Below are 16011 nucleotides of genomic sequence, written 5' to 3' on the forward strand. Positions count from 1 at the left end.
AAGGAGCTCCTGGCTATTGTGTTTGCATGCGAGAAGTTCGGCAAGTATATCTTTGGGCGTGATGTTGTGCATGTGGAAACTGATCACAAGCCTCTAGAAGAAATCTTCAAGAAGAGTCTGCAATGCAGCCGCAAGACTTCAGCGCATGCTATTACGATTTCAGCGCTACAATCTCGAAGTCAGGTACAAGAGAGGTTCCCTTATGTACATCGCAGATACGCTAAGCCGTGCGTATCTCAAGGAAATGTTGCCTTCAGAGGAGGTGAAGTCTCTGGAACTCGTAGACCATATTGAGAATTTGCAAGTCTCTCCGTCTCGGCTGGCGCAAGTTGAGGAAGAATCCGCCCGTGATCCAGTTTGTATTGATCTTCGACAAGTCATTCTACAGGGCTGGCCCAGTGACATTTGCGAGTGCAAACCTGTTTTGCGCCCTTTCTTTCAGTTTCGTAGTGGGCTGATCGTTTTGGGGGCCGCCTTCCCTGACTTCGCGAGTGTATGTTCTGGCCAGGAATGGCACTCAAATGAAGGATTTCGTTGGCCAGTGCGATATCTGCCTTACGCACCGTGACTCGCAATTAACAGATCCGCTACCTTCACCACGAAGTCCCACCTCGTCCTTGGGCCAGGGTTGCTGCGGATATCTGTTTCCACTCTGGCCGAGTACTGTTGGTGGTCGTCGACTATTTTAGTAACTTTATAGAGGTTGATTCCCTCTCTTCTGAAGTCTGATGGCCATTTGTAGTCGTTTTGGAGTGCCGGATACCTTGGTTACAGACAATGGACCTTGTTTTGCTTCATCTCAGTTGGCCTAATTTGCAGACCAGCGGAACTTTGCGCACATTACATTGAGTCCCCGTTATCCTCAAAGCAATGGCAAGGCAATGGCAATTCCAAGCACTCTTGGATAGGCGGAACACCCCAAGTGAGGGTAGGATTCGAGTCCCGCCCAATGTCTTTTGGGTCGCCGCTGCATGACTTTGTTACCAACTCACGGAACTCTTCTGACCCCTGGATTTAGCCTCGCCAATGATGCTTATCAACTGCGTGCCAGGAAAGAGCGACAGCGCTGGTACTACAACCGTGGAAAGCGCCCCCTTTTACCTGTAAGGCGTGGCGAGACTGTCCGCATTCATTCCCCTGCTGGAACCTGGAAACAAGCTGAATGTCTGAGGGAAGTTGCCCCCAGATCATACGATGTTCTAATCGATGGAGCGGTTCCCCGTCAAAATCGCAAAGACATATGGCGCACTGGGGAACCACTGAATGCACAAGCATTTGAAGAACCAGTTGCTGAATTTGAAGGGGTTGCTGTCACACCACCGGCTACTGTCCTTCCTGCCCCTTTTGCTGAACCACTAATGCCTTTTCCTGTTGCTGAATCGTCAACGCCACGTCTAGTAACTGAGTCTACAGCACCATCTTCTGAAGCTGGGGATGTTGTCCTGTCGAATAAGGAGATCAACAAGACAGAGAAGACCTCCTGAACGTTTTAAGACAGTCAGGACAGAATTAAGCGAAGCCATCAAGTCTCTCAATGCCGTCTGGGACGAAACCAAATCTCTAAAAAACGAAAGTCTGAAGTTGAAAGGGCAGTGCGACAATACGGCTAAAGAAAACGATAAACTGAATAAGGAAATTACCACTTTGAAAGATCGCGTTATCAAGCAGGAAAATTACAGCCAGCGTGAGAACTTTCGTTTTTACAATATTCCGGAGAATCCTGGAGAGAGCGGCGTGGAGTGTTCTAGAAAAGTAATGGATATCCTAAATGAACTCGGAGCCGAGCCGGAAAATTTAATGTCCCACGCCATCCACAGAATAGGGAATCCAAACAAAACAACGGCATCTTCCACTAGTGCGGCGGACAGTGAAGATCGGACAGCAACAAGAGAGGAAGGATCCTGTCCCGTGCGTCCACGGCCAGTTATAGTTCGCTTTGTGTCACGAATGGATTCAGACTGGGTCTTTAATAACAGAAGAAGGCTTAGAGACAGCTCCCTTTTTTCATCTGTATTTATTGATAAAGACTTAGTCGCAGAGTCAGCAAAAGAGCGAGGTAAGCTTCGAGCCGCATTTAAGAAGGCCAAGGAATTGAACATTAAAAGAGTTTTTCTTAAAGGTAAAAAACTGGTAGTAAACAGTTCCAGCTACACAGCAGATAATATTCCCGAATATCTCCTACCTCAGAGAAATGTTAGTGATTACTTTCTTTTCTTATTATTATTAGTATTAGTATTATTTATTGAGTATCCTTTATGATCACAGATATTTCCGAAATCACTAATCGGGGTTTGACATTTACTTAGTTATTATACACATATACATATATATCGTCGTAATTTGTTGCTTGATGCTATCGTTTCCTGAAAGCTTCTTACTTGCCTAGTTTATTTGCTATTTTTGGTTTTTTCAAAAGCTATTTCTTCAAATCTGCATAATTTGCCAGTCAAAAAATATCGTTATTCAAGATGCCATAGTTTACTTTTTTCTCACGCTCTCAGTATAACAGTCCTGAGTCCCTTTGGTCGCACTAAGGGTGTGAATCTTGCGATCCCTTTTAAAATTCGTTTTTTTGTACTGTTAATAACGCAGTGTGAATAGCGTAAGAGGCCGTAGTGTGAGTTATTGGTTTTAAGTGTCTTAGTTTGTTTCCGTATGATGTGTAGTGTATAGCGTGAATAGTAATATTGTAGTAGTGTGAAAAAAATAACAATTATATTTAAAAAAATACATGTATAGGTTTGTTTAGATGAAATAAAATGTTTAAAGTGAAAAAAAAGAGAAAAACAAAAAGTCCTCCTCAACCAGTGCCACTCTCTTTGAGGCAAAAGAAGGGCATTTCTTAGCAAAGTGGTTCTCTCTTCCACACAAATCTGCAAGGGTAGCGAAGTTGATTTACGGGAGGCAGTTTATCAGAAGACTTCTCTTTGGCAGACTACTCGTTGCCCTTGATTAGATGAATGTTGGGTGCGTTGAGCTCGCTCACCTCTTTAATCTGTGCTTGAGAGATCTCTGATGCGCGACAAAAATCCAGCGTCTTTGCAAGACTGAGTTCAGGTTCACGCAAAAGCCTTTCTCTGACTTTAGTGTCAGTGATGCCAAATGTAATTTTGTCTCTAAGGATGTCATCGGGTGTAATAACATCAAAGGCACACTTACCTGCAATCTGACGAGGGGCAGTCACATAACAGTCAAATGACTCGCCAGACTCTTGTTGACACGAGTTGAAGCAATAGTGCTCGAATGGAATATTCTTTCTAGGATTACAACAGTTCTCGAATCGCTCTAAGACACCTTTGATATCCTTCTTTTGGGTAGCTGTTAGATTCCAAGTTTCTTCCTTCCGTTCCAATCGCAGTTAAAAGTGCAGCTACTTGGACGTCTCCTTCTTCTTTGTTGACTTAAGAAGCAACGCTGTAGTGTTCCCACATTTCCTTCCATTCGGCCCTTTTTTGGCGACATTGGAATTGTTTATTTTCAGACTGTGTGGCGCCTGCAGTGAGTGAAGAAAAGCCATCGGTCGATCCTACTCTTGACACCATGTAACGTTGTGGTTTTAATGTAAGCTACTTGCAAGACATTGTTGAAACGTTGAAGGTTCGCCGAGCGAGCAAGAGAGAGCACACACATAAATTACGCCTAGCTTAATATATACAAGTTGGCGAATGCCACGCAGGATATTGGCACGTGCTAATTAGCAACCTAAATATCGACATATCATCTAGAATCTTACTGATGCAAAATTAATGTCAATCACAAAGCTATCAATGTATTTGCTCCCCAACAAGATCAGAAAAAGAATTTGGTCAATGGCTTTCTTCCCATGCCTTAGTATTGGGTAACAGGCTGGATGATGCCAAAGCACATCTTGCAGCTGGACAAGATCTCTAGGAGAGAATTTCATTTGCAACAACCAGTCAGCTTCTGCTGTCACTTTGCGGGAGAGTTCTGCTATTTTGCAAAAGCGTTTCAACACGGACAGAGCTTTCTCTAAAAACTGTCTGTGTCCCTGAATCTCGATGCCAGTAGGATTCTTGTCAGCTGCTACCTCATCGCTCAGTCGTTTCTGAGCCTTTTCTACGTCACTATGACAAGGTTGTGCAGCTATAGAGAAAGGATCAGAACTTGAAGATTTCTCATAAACTGCCTTTAGTTGCGAAGGAGAGCTGGATTTAACTGGAAGAATTATGTTGTAAAGAGCAGCTGTTTCAGCTCTTGTTGTGACTTTGGCCATTTCCACTTGCCGGGGGGCTTGTTGTGGTGTTGTGATATCAATAATACTTTCATCTTCAATAACAGCAATCTCTGAGGAAGAACTTCTTTGAAATGACGAGGGATTAGAATGTTTACATTTTGTGTGTTTGGGTAGTGGCTGCTTTGGGTGTGGTGGCTGTTGTGCTGGTGCTGGCTGTTTTGCTGGACGTGGCCACTGTTTTGGTGCTGGCCATTGTGCTGGACCTGGCTGTTTTGCTGGTGCTGGCTGTTGTGTTGGACCTTCCTGTTGTGCTGGACCTGGCTGTTGTGTTGAAGCTAGATGTCTTGATGGCACTGACTGTTGGGCGAGAACTGGCTGTTGAACAAGTGGTCTTGTACAGGTGTTGGCTGCTGGATGGCAGAGATGTTTGTTGTCCTCAGGTGGCTCTTTGTAGCTACCATAGTGACTTTCCCAGTGCTCGTGGCAGTATTCTGACAAACTGGATGTCACATTGTCTGCAACCTTGGTGCCATGTTCTCTATCATAAGTGTATGACAGAACGTCACCACCAAACATCTGCTCAAATAGATCTACAATAATTTGGATCCATGCTTTCTTTTCTTCTGTCCAAAGTCTTATGTCAATAGGCTTCCAACCACAACCACGGAATGCAAACTTTTTCTTCCCTACCACATGATAAAAATAATTTCAGTTGACCATGACATGACAGTTGCAAGTTAAGTTACGGTTTTTGCTTTAATTTGCATTACACTGATAATTTTTTTTAGTGTTGGATTAGTTTGAACAGGTCTAAAACATTGTTGAAAGGTAAGAAAAAAGTCAAATGCTTGACAAAAGTGATGTCAAATACCATTTGGTTTAAAATTTCCTTGATGACCAGATAACCTTTCATTTGTTCACTTTTCACTAAAAGTCAAAACCTTTTAAATGTACTTGCACAACATTTTAAGCTACGGTTGACTCCCGATAACTCGAACCCTCGCTAACTTGAACCTGGCGCTAACTCGAACCAATTTTCCTTTCCTTTCAGGTCATCATCTATTTAATTTTACCCTCGATAACTCGAACCTTTTTCAATTTCCCTTGAAGGTTCGAGTTATCGGGGGTCGACTGTACTTTTGTACGAAAAGTTGGTTTTTAAACAATCAGTTAACTGCTAGGCAACAACACACATCTCGATGGTAAATATAAATTATGTATGTGTTATTGATATATGGTTCAGAGACAATTTTAGACAAAGAGGAGAAACTAAAAGTTCATGTAAGTTTCATACTGCTACTGTATTTGATGTAATAAATAATATTCAATATTCCGTGACTTGTTCAGGGCCACATTTTAAAACTACTGACTATATGGTATTTGATAATCTGTGATAAAACACACCTCACACTTGCCTCAGTAAACTAATATCTTAGTGACAACAACATGGTTGCATACCAGTGAGTGAGTATCTGATTTACTGAGAGAAAATAAAATATAGGTCTTGACTCCTGGTATCCTGGTAACAAGAGAACAATATCTCAGATATATATTAATTCCCCAAATGTCTGAAATAGTCTACAATAGCCTACAATTGGATTATAATTATGCTAAAGAGAAGTTAAGAAGAGCTGTCCTACATAGTCGGTTGTTTTATATCCAGCCAAACTTGGGTGGCAGTCCCCTTCCCCCTACCCACCCTTGCCAATCATAGAGCTTTCTAAAACACAAGCAAACATCTCACTCTCAGGCTGCATTCGATTTACTATATTTTGGAATAAGAATATACGGAACAGCTGTTAGATTTCTCTTTTTAAGTAAATTTGGCACTCCATTTCTGGAAACGTTTGCTGGTACACAATAATGCAAGAGCGATTTTGTACTCCAGAAACTCTAAAGACCTCATGAGGGATTTCTTGTCATCTTTGTATGTACCTTACCCTTAGATCGACATAGGGTCAATCGAACCCAGCATCAAACAACTTATCAAAAAATCAAACAACCTCAAAAACAATAAATTATTTTCTCAGCGGGATTTTACTTTGAATCTACGTATCTCCACTGACCAGGACTTGAACCATCATGGATAACTGACAAACGATTTCCTTCGAAAGTTTGAAATCTCTTTTTCTGGCTCTGGATCATCTGAATAACCGATGTTGAGTCGCTCCAGAATATACCATCTCCTACAGGCCGGTCCATTTCTCTCCGAATCATGCTGTCCAGCTTAACGTACGCAACGGCAGCAGAAACCTCCGACCAAGGAATCATAATTGCCTTCCAAGGAGCCAAATGTGACTTTCTAATGACAAGCGAACAGTGAATGTTACCATCAGCATCAACCAGGTGCAAATAGGAAGCTACGCCATAGGCGTACTGGGAAGCTGAAATGATGAAGCTGGACTTGGTTAATGTCACTAAATGAAGGTGGTTTGTAGCAGCTCTGGACATTAATCTCAGACAATCGAGGTAGGTCAGCAATTCAGTGGTCCCAGCGACTCAATTTTTTGCCAACAATTTGTTCATACCAACCTATTTTCTTCTTGCATAACTCCTGCAGAATTAATTTCGCCCACAGAGTAAATAGTGCCACGAATCCAGGAAGATCGTACACTGAACTTGCAACCCATACACCTTATTCACAAATGGCCGCCAACCTGGAACGAGCGCGCGGGCAAACATGGAATCGAGGCGTTTTGGGATAAAACTTCCAGATCATTGTAGGAAACAAGTGAAACTATGTCCTTAGTCCTTTCAGAAAGTGATATTCCCGGTTCCTCTTAAATTGGAAGAAATCTATCGGAGCATAAAAACGACGAGTTACGTTTTTGGCTTAAATGCCGTGATGATCCCGCCAAAGGTTTACGCACAAAAGCCCAACTCGTTAAACGGTAAGCTTGTATTGTTCGATCAATGCATCCTTTTGACACAACCTTTGAAATTAATATACTCTTTTGTGTTTCTAAGCAGTGAGATAGTATTCTTTGATCGATGTTTACGTTTGACACAATCAACCTGTAATACTCCTTTGATTTTCTGAATAGAGTTGAAGAATACATCAGTCAAGGAAAGGACGGTATTGCTGTTGATCCTGATCCAAATTCACTGTACACGAAACGAAAACTTGCCAAGCAGAGTGATACTGCTGGGCAAAATTAAGTATTATTAACTAGTTCCAGTAGTTCTGCTGTCGCTTCAAGTTCGGAGCAAACGGTAAATTTTCCAAATCATGGCTGGGGCAATCGCTTGGAAAAAATGCCGCTTTTTACCAAAGCTGAGATGAATCAATTCATTGAAAAAAGTGGCAAACACCTGGGAAGCAGTCACCATTCTGTACCGACCAGCTGGAGTAAAGCAAAAACTTTTTTAGAGGACGAATATCTTAAAGGTGTTCAATGCACAAGTGATGGAACCCACTTTTATTTTCGCTGCAGATGTTATCATTCCTTCAGGAATAATGACGAACCGCATGTTCATAGGGTTTCATTATGCATTCTATCAGGAGACGTTGTGCAATCAACGTGTTCTTGCGTTGCAGGGAAAACTGGTTACTGTAATCATTCTTTGGCACTGATGCTGAAAATGTGCAAATATTCTTTGTTTCAGAGTACAAGTACGCTTGATTTGCATGATGCCGACAATCCAACTGAAGCTTGCATGTCAAGGCTCCAAACCTGGCACCGAAAGGGGAGGGGGACACTATTGTGTCAGAACCAGTTATGAATTTAATTGTCAAAAAAACCAAACTGAGCGACAGTGAACCTCAAAGAGAGCCGGGCTTGAAGTGTCTACTTTATGAAGCAAGAAATAATGTTGCAGTCCAAGAGGCCGAAGAAACAAGATTTAAGGACACTTTAAGGGAAATAAATCCTAAAATTGGATTAGCAAACGTCTCAAGCAATCATGATAACTTGGTTGATACTAACTATGGGAAAAGCCCTGTAGGATCCTTCTCAAGCTACCAGCTGTCGCATACTGAGTCAAACTTTGATGTTAATATTAACGTTGAGCCTGCAGTTCAGAGAATTGATACAGACACAAACAATCCTCAAATAAATCAGTTTCCTCGTTTCCCTTTACAAAACCTAGGAGAAAGTGAGGAACGTAACCTGAGTGATGATAAAAAGGACTTTGTTAACCGACTAAAGTTGGACGAGGATGAGATTAACACATTAGAGGGCGCCACAAGAGATCAAGCCAGTAGTGAGCTGTGGAGATCCGAACGTCGATTCTGGTTTACAGCTTCAAATTTTCACTTAATTTCTCACCGACAAAGAAACCATCAAAATTTTGCTTACACTCTTATACATCCCAAAGCTTTCACTTCAAGGCATACAAGCCATGGAATTAAGTACGAGCCAGAAGCAATGCATGCCTACATGAAGCATAGGAACAATAGATCAATGCCAGTTGATGTTTATAAATCTGGCCTTGTTGTGTCCCAAAAAGAACCAACCCTGGCCTGTACACCTGACGGGAAAGGAATCGATCCAGGTTACACAGAACCGTGTGGATTACTTGAAGTAAAATGTCCCGAGACGAAGTTTCTTGTGACGCCACTAGATGCTTGCTCTGACACCAACTTCTGTTGTGAAAACGTTGATGGACAGTGTAAACTGAAAATTACCCATCCCTATTGTGCACAGGTACAAGGTCAAATGGGAATTACGGGTGCCAAGTGGTGTGATTTTGTGGTGTACACCAAGAAGGGAATGTCAATAGAATTGTTGAAGCCTTGTAAGCCCCAATGTTATGTACACTTATGCATGTATTGGGCTTGATGTAGGTTTCTTCTTGGGGTTTCACGAACATACATCCCCCATCCATCAAACCACAGGCGTATATGTCAGTTGACGAAAATAATGTTGTTGCTAATGATGTTGTTATGCTAACAAAACCTTTATATGTTTAACACGAGTCTATACAATCAACAGGAAGCAATAATTGTTTAATGTAGACAAGAAAAGGGCAACTGATTTTTAGTCATATTTTTGTAAGTGCAACAAGATTGTTCAGAGACTAAAAAAAACAGTGAAAACTTTAACTTCCAGTATGTGATTAGGTCGTGAGTCCTCAGATTATTATTCAGATAAAATGGAATCCTGAACGTTACATAAGAAACTACAAACCGTCCACATTTGGTTGAATAGAGGAATTGAAGTTAACTGTGTTATTCTGTCCCAAATGTGGAAATTTTTAATTTTATTAATAGCTCTCTCTACATGGATACGTAAGGAAGCAATGACTTGTGTTTTAACCACATCTTCGGCTGGCATTTGCTGAGATTGCCCAAGAAATGGGGGAATATTCAAAGAGACTCCCAGAGGGAGTAGGTCCTTAATAGTGAAACCTTTGTCGGCCATTACGTCGTCACCCTCATTAAACAGTAAGTCTAGGATGCCACTCCTTTCAACAATCTCTCTGTCCGAGATGCTGCCAGCGTAAAGCTCACTTATGAATGTTATTGCTCCTGAAGGGGATATTCCAGTAAGTCCTTTCAGAGTGGTGTGATTCTTGTAGGAACTGAATAATCTGCTGTTTAGGAGCAGGCTTCTTGGTGTTTGGCATTTTATCTCTGTACAGTCAAGGATAACTAATGTCTTGGGATATTTAGACTTGAAATCTTCAGGCATAGATTTATCAACTTCCTCTCGGTTGGGCCAAATATTTATAGTGCCAAAACGAAGATTCATAAAGTTGATCCAGGAAGCAAAAATCCCGCTGATTGTTGGCTGAGAGATGCCAAATAAAAATGCCAAATGTGCCTCATTAAACCCTTGTCGCAATCGGCACATGACTAAAAAAAATTCATCTTCGGGTTTTAGAGTTCTCTTTTGCCCAGGTTTGTTTTTTTGATTGTCCCCGTCGTAATGATGTGCCTGGACCTTTTTGTTGGTCGAACGCCAGTAGCGGATGTTTTGTTCGTTTTCCCCTGGGTTTAAGTATACCAGCGTGGCCTGGAATGTCTGCACGTTTGGAAACCAAGTGTAAAATGAAAAAGATTCATCTCCAGACAGATTATCTATGCAAAACATGCGTGACTTTAATTCTCCGTTCTCCTCGAGTTTACGCTTAATTTCTGCCTGGGCATTTCTCAATTGGGCTTCTCTGTATTTCCTAGTTTCTCTTTTAAAATTGACACTTCCTCATCTAACCGCGCAGTTTCCTCTTGAGCTTGTAACAACTGGAACCGTAATGACTGGCATGAATCTTGTGATTCAGTATTTACGATTTCAGCTGTTTCGAGAGAAACTGTATCCTCCGCTTGGGATGTTATGTTGCTGCTTACCGTGAATGATTCTTCCAGTCGACGCTTTCTCTTCTTCGGTGAAAATCTTGCAGACGGTGGTGGTCTCTTTCGCGGTGAAGTGCGCCATGCAAATTTCGATGGAACTGCAGTGATGTCTACACTCATCTTCTTTCCTCCGAGGCCTTTTTTGATTTCGCTTTCACGAAAATGCAAAGAGCAAACTTTTGTAATTTCCGTCAGTTTGAATTTCATTCTAACGTCTCTTCGAATCTTCTGCAGCCATTGAGCTCGAAGGTTTGGAACTTTCGGAAAATTGAAAAAGCCGAATCTCTTTCCGTTGGCGTCTACGGTTTCTCTCTGGTTGCAAAGAGGAACACAGCAATTAATACTTGAACTCGAACTCATTCCCAATGAAATCAGTGAGGAAAATTGATAAAATTGGTATTGAAAATATGTCAGAAATCCCAGTTTAACTGAACTTGGGATGTAACTAACTCAGTTGGGAATGTCTTGGTAAATACATGATAAAAAAGGTCAAAAATGATTAAATCCCAGATTTGGGATGTGCTTGGTATGCAAAGTTTGAAAATGCTTGGTCATGTTGGTATTGAAAATATGTCAGAAATCCCAGGGTAATTGAACTTGGGATGTAACTAACTCAGTTAGGAAATTCTTGTTAAATACACGGTAAAAAAATGAGTCAAAAAATGGTGAAATTCCAAATTTGGGATGCACTTCGTATGCAAAGTTTAAACTTGGGAAATGCTTGGTCATGTTGGAATTGAACATGCGCCAGAAATCCCAGTGTAATTAAACTTGGGGTGCTAACCTAGTTGGGAATATCGTAGTAAATCCACTGAATACTAAGCAAAAAACAAGTTGAAGTTTGATTTGGATTCTACCTTGTCACCATACACGTAATCCCTCATTGCCATTGTATGTGGGATGTTAAGGAATGCCATGACTTCCTTGTATGGCAATTTCACTTCAGATTTCTTTGACATTGATCCACCAACCCTTCAGGATTATTTTTCTTGACAACTTAAATGAATTGCACTCAAAATCGAATTGAATAATTAATCGATGTAAAAATACACAACTAATAAACAAGATGTAACATTGTGTATCTGCCAATAAACTGTTTAAGTATTGGAATTTATTCTCTAGTGTTTGTACTCAGATCAAGTGATGTGTACCAACAACAACAATTAATGTAAGGAGGGTTCAAAATCTATGTTTACTGAGAGGGTGCAAAGTATAAGAAGAGAGTAGCGGAGGAGGGGGACTTCCCAGACAAATTGATAAATCACCACAGCCCCTGGCCTCCCCCCTCTTCATATAAATAAACCCTATTTAATCATACAAAAAAATCCTCGAAATTTGAACAAAACTCAGGGTAGAACCTTTACAACTACATTCAATATGTTCATGTTACTTAGTTTGTTTTTCTAAAAGCTTCAAAATGATTTGTGACTGCTGCTGTTTTTCAATTTATTGCTGGAGGAAAATTGGCACTGTCCATTGTTTATATGAAATAAGCATATTTATCATGTCTAAATGTCTGCAATCTAAACATGCAAATACAAACCATATTTCAAGTTATTCTATTTCTCTCTATGCTTTTAAACCGATGAAATATCAATGAAATAAAGCTAAACTATTTTTTAATATTCCTAAAAGAACACAATAATAATTATAATGCCCAGCCAGATCACTCAGTCCAGAAGGTAATTCTGATTATGTAAGTTGTATAATGATTACCTGTTTCAAAATTTAGGCTAAAACTGGCACTAATGTACAGAGATCTAAACGGAAATTTATGATTAGGTTCTTATATGCGTTTTTTTAGTGTATATGAAATATTTTTGAGTCTGCTAGCTTAATTATATTTCAACCACTTGGAAATGTTTATAAGTTCAGTTCAGAACTCTCCAGAGTAAATCAGAGCAGTCTTGTTTGTTTATAAGAATGCAAAATGGCATAATCCAGGCGTAAACTTATCATAATAAATGTATTTTTAGCAATCAATTTCTAGCAGCAAATGTTTCACATCTAATCAACAATGTTATTTTTGTCTGAAAAAGCCTTACTGAAAAACTCGTTTTTGATTAAAATTATTTTCTATGATAAGCCTTGTTGTTTGACTCGAGAAAAGACGAGTTGAATAATCTAGTGAACCACACTATTATACCGGAAGAACTCTACGATATTTTTTTTAAAGAAATAAACCAAGAAATAAGAACACTGTAAAACTTACTGGATTGCTTTCTTTGCCATGTTGGACATGTCGATGACGAGGTCGATCGTGAACTGTTCAGAGAAAGGCAAACGAATGAAGGTTAAAATTTTCTTGCACAAATCGTTTGTTTTTGCTCAGATATTTCACAGACATCCTCTAATAAGAATAAACTTTCAAAATTTCGAACGAATTTCGCTCAAAATAAGTTTAAATTGTGTTACTTTTGTAAAGTTTACTCACGTTTTAGACGCAACGGCAAAATGGTCTACTTCACGTCACAGACATGGCCGCTACGGCGGGAAAATTCACGACAACGTCAGCCGGAAGTAATTCTGGTAGTAATTTCACTTCCGCTTGCCGTCCCAGACACCTGCCGTCGTCGGATCTTAAGCTCGCTATTGTCTGATTTGAGGCGAACATGAACTTTAGAGACATCTTTGTAAAAACTTTTTAGTGCTAGGAAGGTTGCGAGCAGTTCCAAATAGTTGATATGGTGGTAAGCCTCAGACTGAGTCCACTGACCACCAATAGATTGCTTGTCAAGAACTGCTGCCCAACCCAGTGTTGATGCGTCAGTTGCAATGACAATATCAGGGTTCCCCTGTGTTACTCGCTTGGTGGCACTTACGATATTTTCACACCAGTTTAATTCGGTAATGGCATCTCGGGACAATTGTAGTTTTGAAGAAAAATTCCCTTTACTGTGTGCGAGGGTAAAAGATTTGTCCCGTTCCAACCCTCTATAAAATCAGGGCCGAAATTCCACTCCGGGAAAATTTGACACAATCAGGCCTATAACTTCTGCTAACTCTTGGATGGTCACCTCTGGTTTAGTTAACAGTTTCTTGCATGCACTTTTAAGCTTTTGAGCCTTATCAGGAGTAGGCCTCACAAGCATTTGGACAGAATCAAGCATAAATCCAAGGGAAGTGATCATTTGCACTGGCAAGAAGACTGACTTCTCAGGGTGAATCAAGAACCCCAATTTAGTGAGGAGAGATACAGTATTAGTAATATTGGAAGAACACTCATCTTTAGTGTCTCCTTGTAAGTAGTGGTCATCAATATACCCAACATTAGTATGTCCTGCCCTTCGTAGGGTAGCATATACTGGTTTAAGTGTTTTGGTAAAGCAGCGTGGGGCACATGATAGGCCATTAGGCAAACAAGTAAACTGATACACCTTTCCTCGCCGTGCAAATTTGAGAAATTTTTGGTGTGATCGGTGTATTGGAACAGAATAGTAAGCATCCTTCAGATCGACAGAAGCCATGTAACAGCCTGGCTTCATTAGTCTAACGGCAGACTGCAGGGATTCCATCTTAAAATGATGTTTTAGAAACATTTTGATTGAAGCGCTTTAAATTGAGTATCATTCTGTAGTTTCCATCTTTTTTAGGACGAGGAAAAATGTTATTCGCCATTGGATGAATAATTTGCCCTGGTGTACTAAATGCAGAGCCTTCACCGTTTATAGCCAGGGTACGACAAATATATATTTTCTTGTCGATACTGCTTCTGAAAAGGGTAGAAATTTCGTCTTATTCTCGTCAGGTTTCAAATTCCTATCCTATAAATTGTGAGAACATACTCGTATTAAAGGAAGAATACATTTTTCGATAAACATGAATAAAAATAGAGGATATTACACGGCGACGCGAAGAAGGTTTGATTTTCGAGTGGTAAAAACAATATTTTACGAACGAACGCAGCGAGTGAGTAGGATATTGTTTTTAAAGCGAGAAAATAAAATTCATGTCTTCAAGCCACCGTGTAATTTCTTTTTATTATATAGACAAATCTATCGCTGGCCATTTTTCACCGACTGTTTGGATAAACAACCGTGAAAAAGCGGGAAATGACGTCATCAATATCCTCACTAGTGAGGATATGAAAAATACGCCACTCGGGTCCCGGAGGTAGTTTGATATGAATTTTACGAGTGCTGTATTTTCCAATAAAACGCTCGTGTCTATATAATAAATAGAGAATAATAAGAATAATACGTGGGCGCGCGGAGATATGGAATTGACATATCGAATGTGAACACGAGAAGATAAATTCCATATCTCCAAGCGTCCATGTATTATTCTGTTTATTATGTAAACAAGAATCAGCCATTCCATGAGGGACTGGGTAATTTGCGAGTTGTGGAGTTGCTAGTTGCAGTTGCGAGTTGCCAAAACTAGAAAATGAAAATTTCTAGTGAAGTTAACGTTGTATAAAGGTTAGGGATCACAAGGACGTAAAAACGGACTTTTCAGAGTAAAGGGTACTTAAATCTTTTGTTGAGTTCATTTTTAATATAAACCAAAGTCACAACCAGAGAATAACCTTTTTGAGCAAAGGAAGTGTTAGGGATCGATGCCACTGGTTTATAAGTCTCAGATAAGTTAAAACATTGGACGAATCCTCCATGGTGAACAAAGATTAACTGCACGACAACGTGGTCTTTACCGTCGCAACTTTCCATATCGCTACATTCCGTCAGAGGTTCTAACATTTTCCCACGCGTTTATTAAACCGCGAAAAGCGGATTCATGTGCGCGTGCATGTGCAAGCAAAGAAAACACGTAAAAGGTGTAAAGGGAAAAAAAAAGCTCAGGAGGAAAAATTCGCCGGAAAAAAAGCAAAATCGAGGGAAACTTTTCTAAGAGTGCCAATTTATAAAAACGATACTAATAATCAATACTAATAATCGATAGTCCAGAAAATGAATCGTGGTCAACAAAATTTCACGTTAGTTCTGTTTTTCAAATAATTACTGACATCAACAGGTTGCATTACTGGGTCTCCGAGGATACATTACGGCTGGCCGTTCCACATGATCGGCAACGATCACTCCATTGCTGAAAACAGTATTTTAGGTATCGAGAGCGATCGTCTGTGATGGAAAGAATACAGACATTTGTATCGCCAGGCTTCTATATGATAACTGCGACTGATCCGTCAATATCGGTAGCCATCATAAGGAAACCTTTACTGTTATGTTTGCAAACCCTTTGCACTTATATCGCTTGTATCATTTATGGATAGCGGGCAGTTCCGTTACATTCAGGTTCTGTTATTAGCAACTCGGAAAATACCCCCAAACTTGATTGCCACCCCCTTTTTTGTTTAGTCTTTCGGCAACGATGCTTCCTTTATTTATCAGCTGGTATAGTGTTTTGTGGTGGATTTCTTTGCTAAATGAATGTAGAGCCTTGGGTATTCCCATGCATAAAAGTGATGCAAATGCTCGTGTGAAATTTTGAAAACAACCCCCTAAGGGTGGCGTATTTTTTTGGCCGTGGGTTCTTAGTTATTTTTAACCTTAAAAAGGTACGA

General features: G+C 40.2%; 1 protein-coding gene across 1 annotated transcript; it reads right to left on the reverse strand.

Moving 5' to 3' along the window:
- Positions 1-9276: 9276 nt before the first annotated feature.
- LOC146480046 (uncharacterized) lies at positions 9277-14005 on the reverse strand. The gene is made up of 5 exons (XM_085110085.1): positions 13508-14005; positions 12703-12755; positions 11348-11462; positions 10485-10802; positions 9277-10278 (listed from the first exon to the last, which is right to left on the reverse strand). Exons 1-5 carry the CDS (start codon positions 14003-14005, stop codon positions 9277-9279), a joined length of 1986 nt encoding a protein of 661 aa, XP_084966211.1.
- Positions 14006-16011: the final 2006 nt, after the last annotated feature.

The sequence above is a fragment of the Pavona decussata genome, unplaced genomic scaffold, assembly GCF_977016875.1.
Source record: "Pavona decussata unplaced genomic scaffold, jaPavDecu1.1 SCAFFOLD_56, whole genome shotgun sequence".
NCBI classification, from domain to species: domain Eukaryota; kingdom Metazoa; phylum Cnidaria; class Anthozoa; order Scleractinia; family Agariciidae; genus Pavona; species Pavona decussata.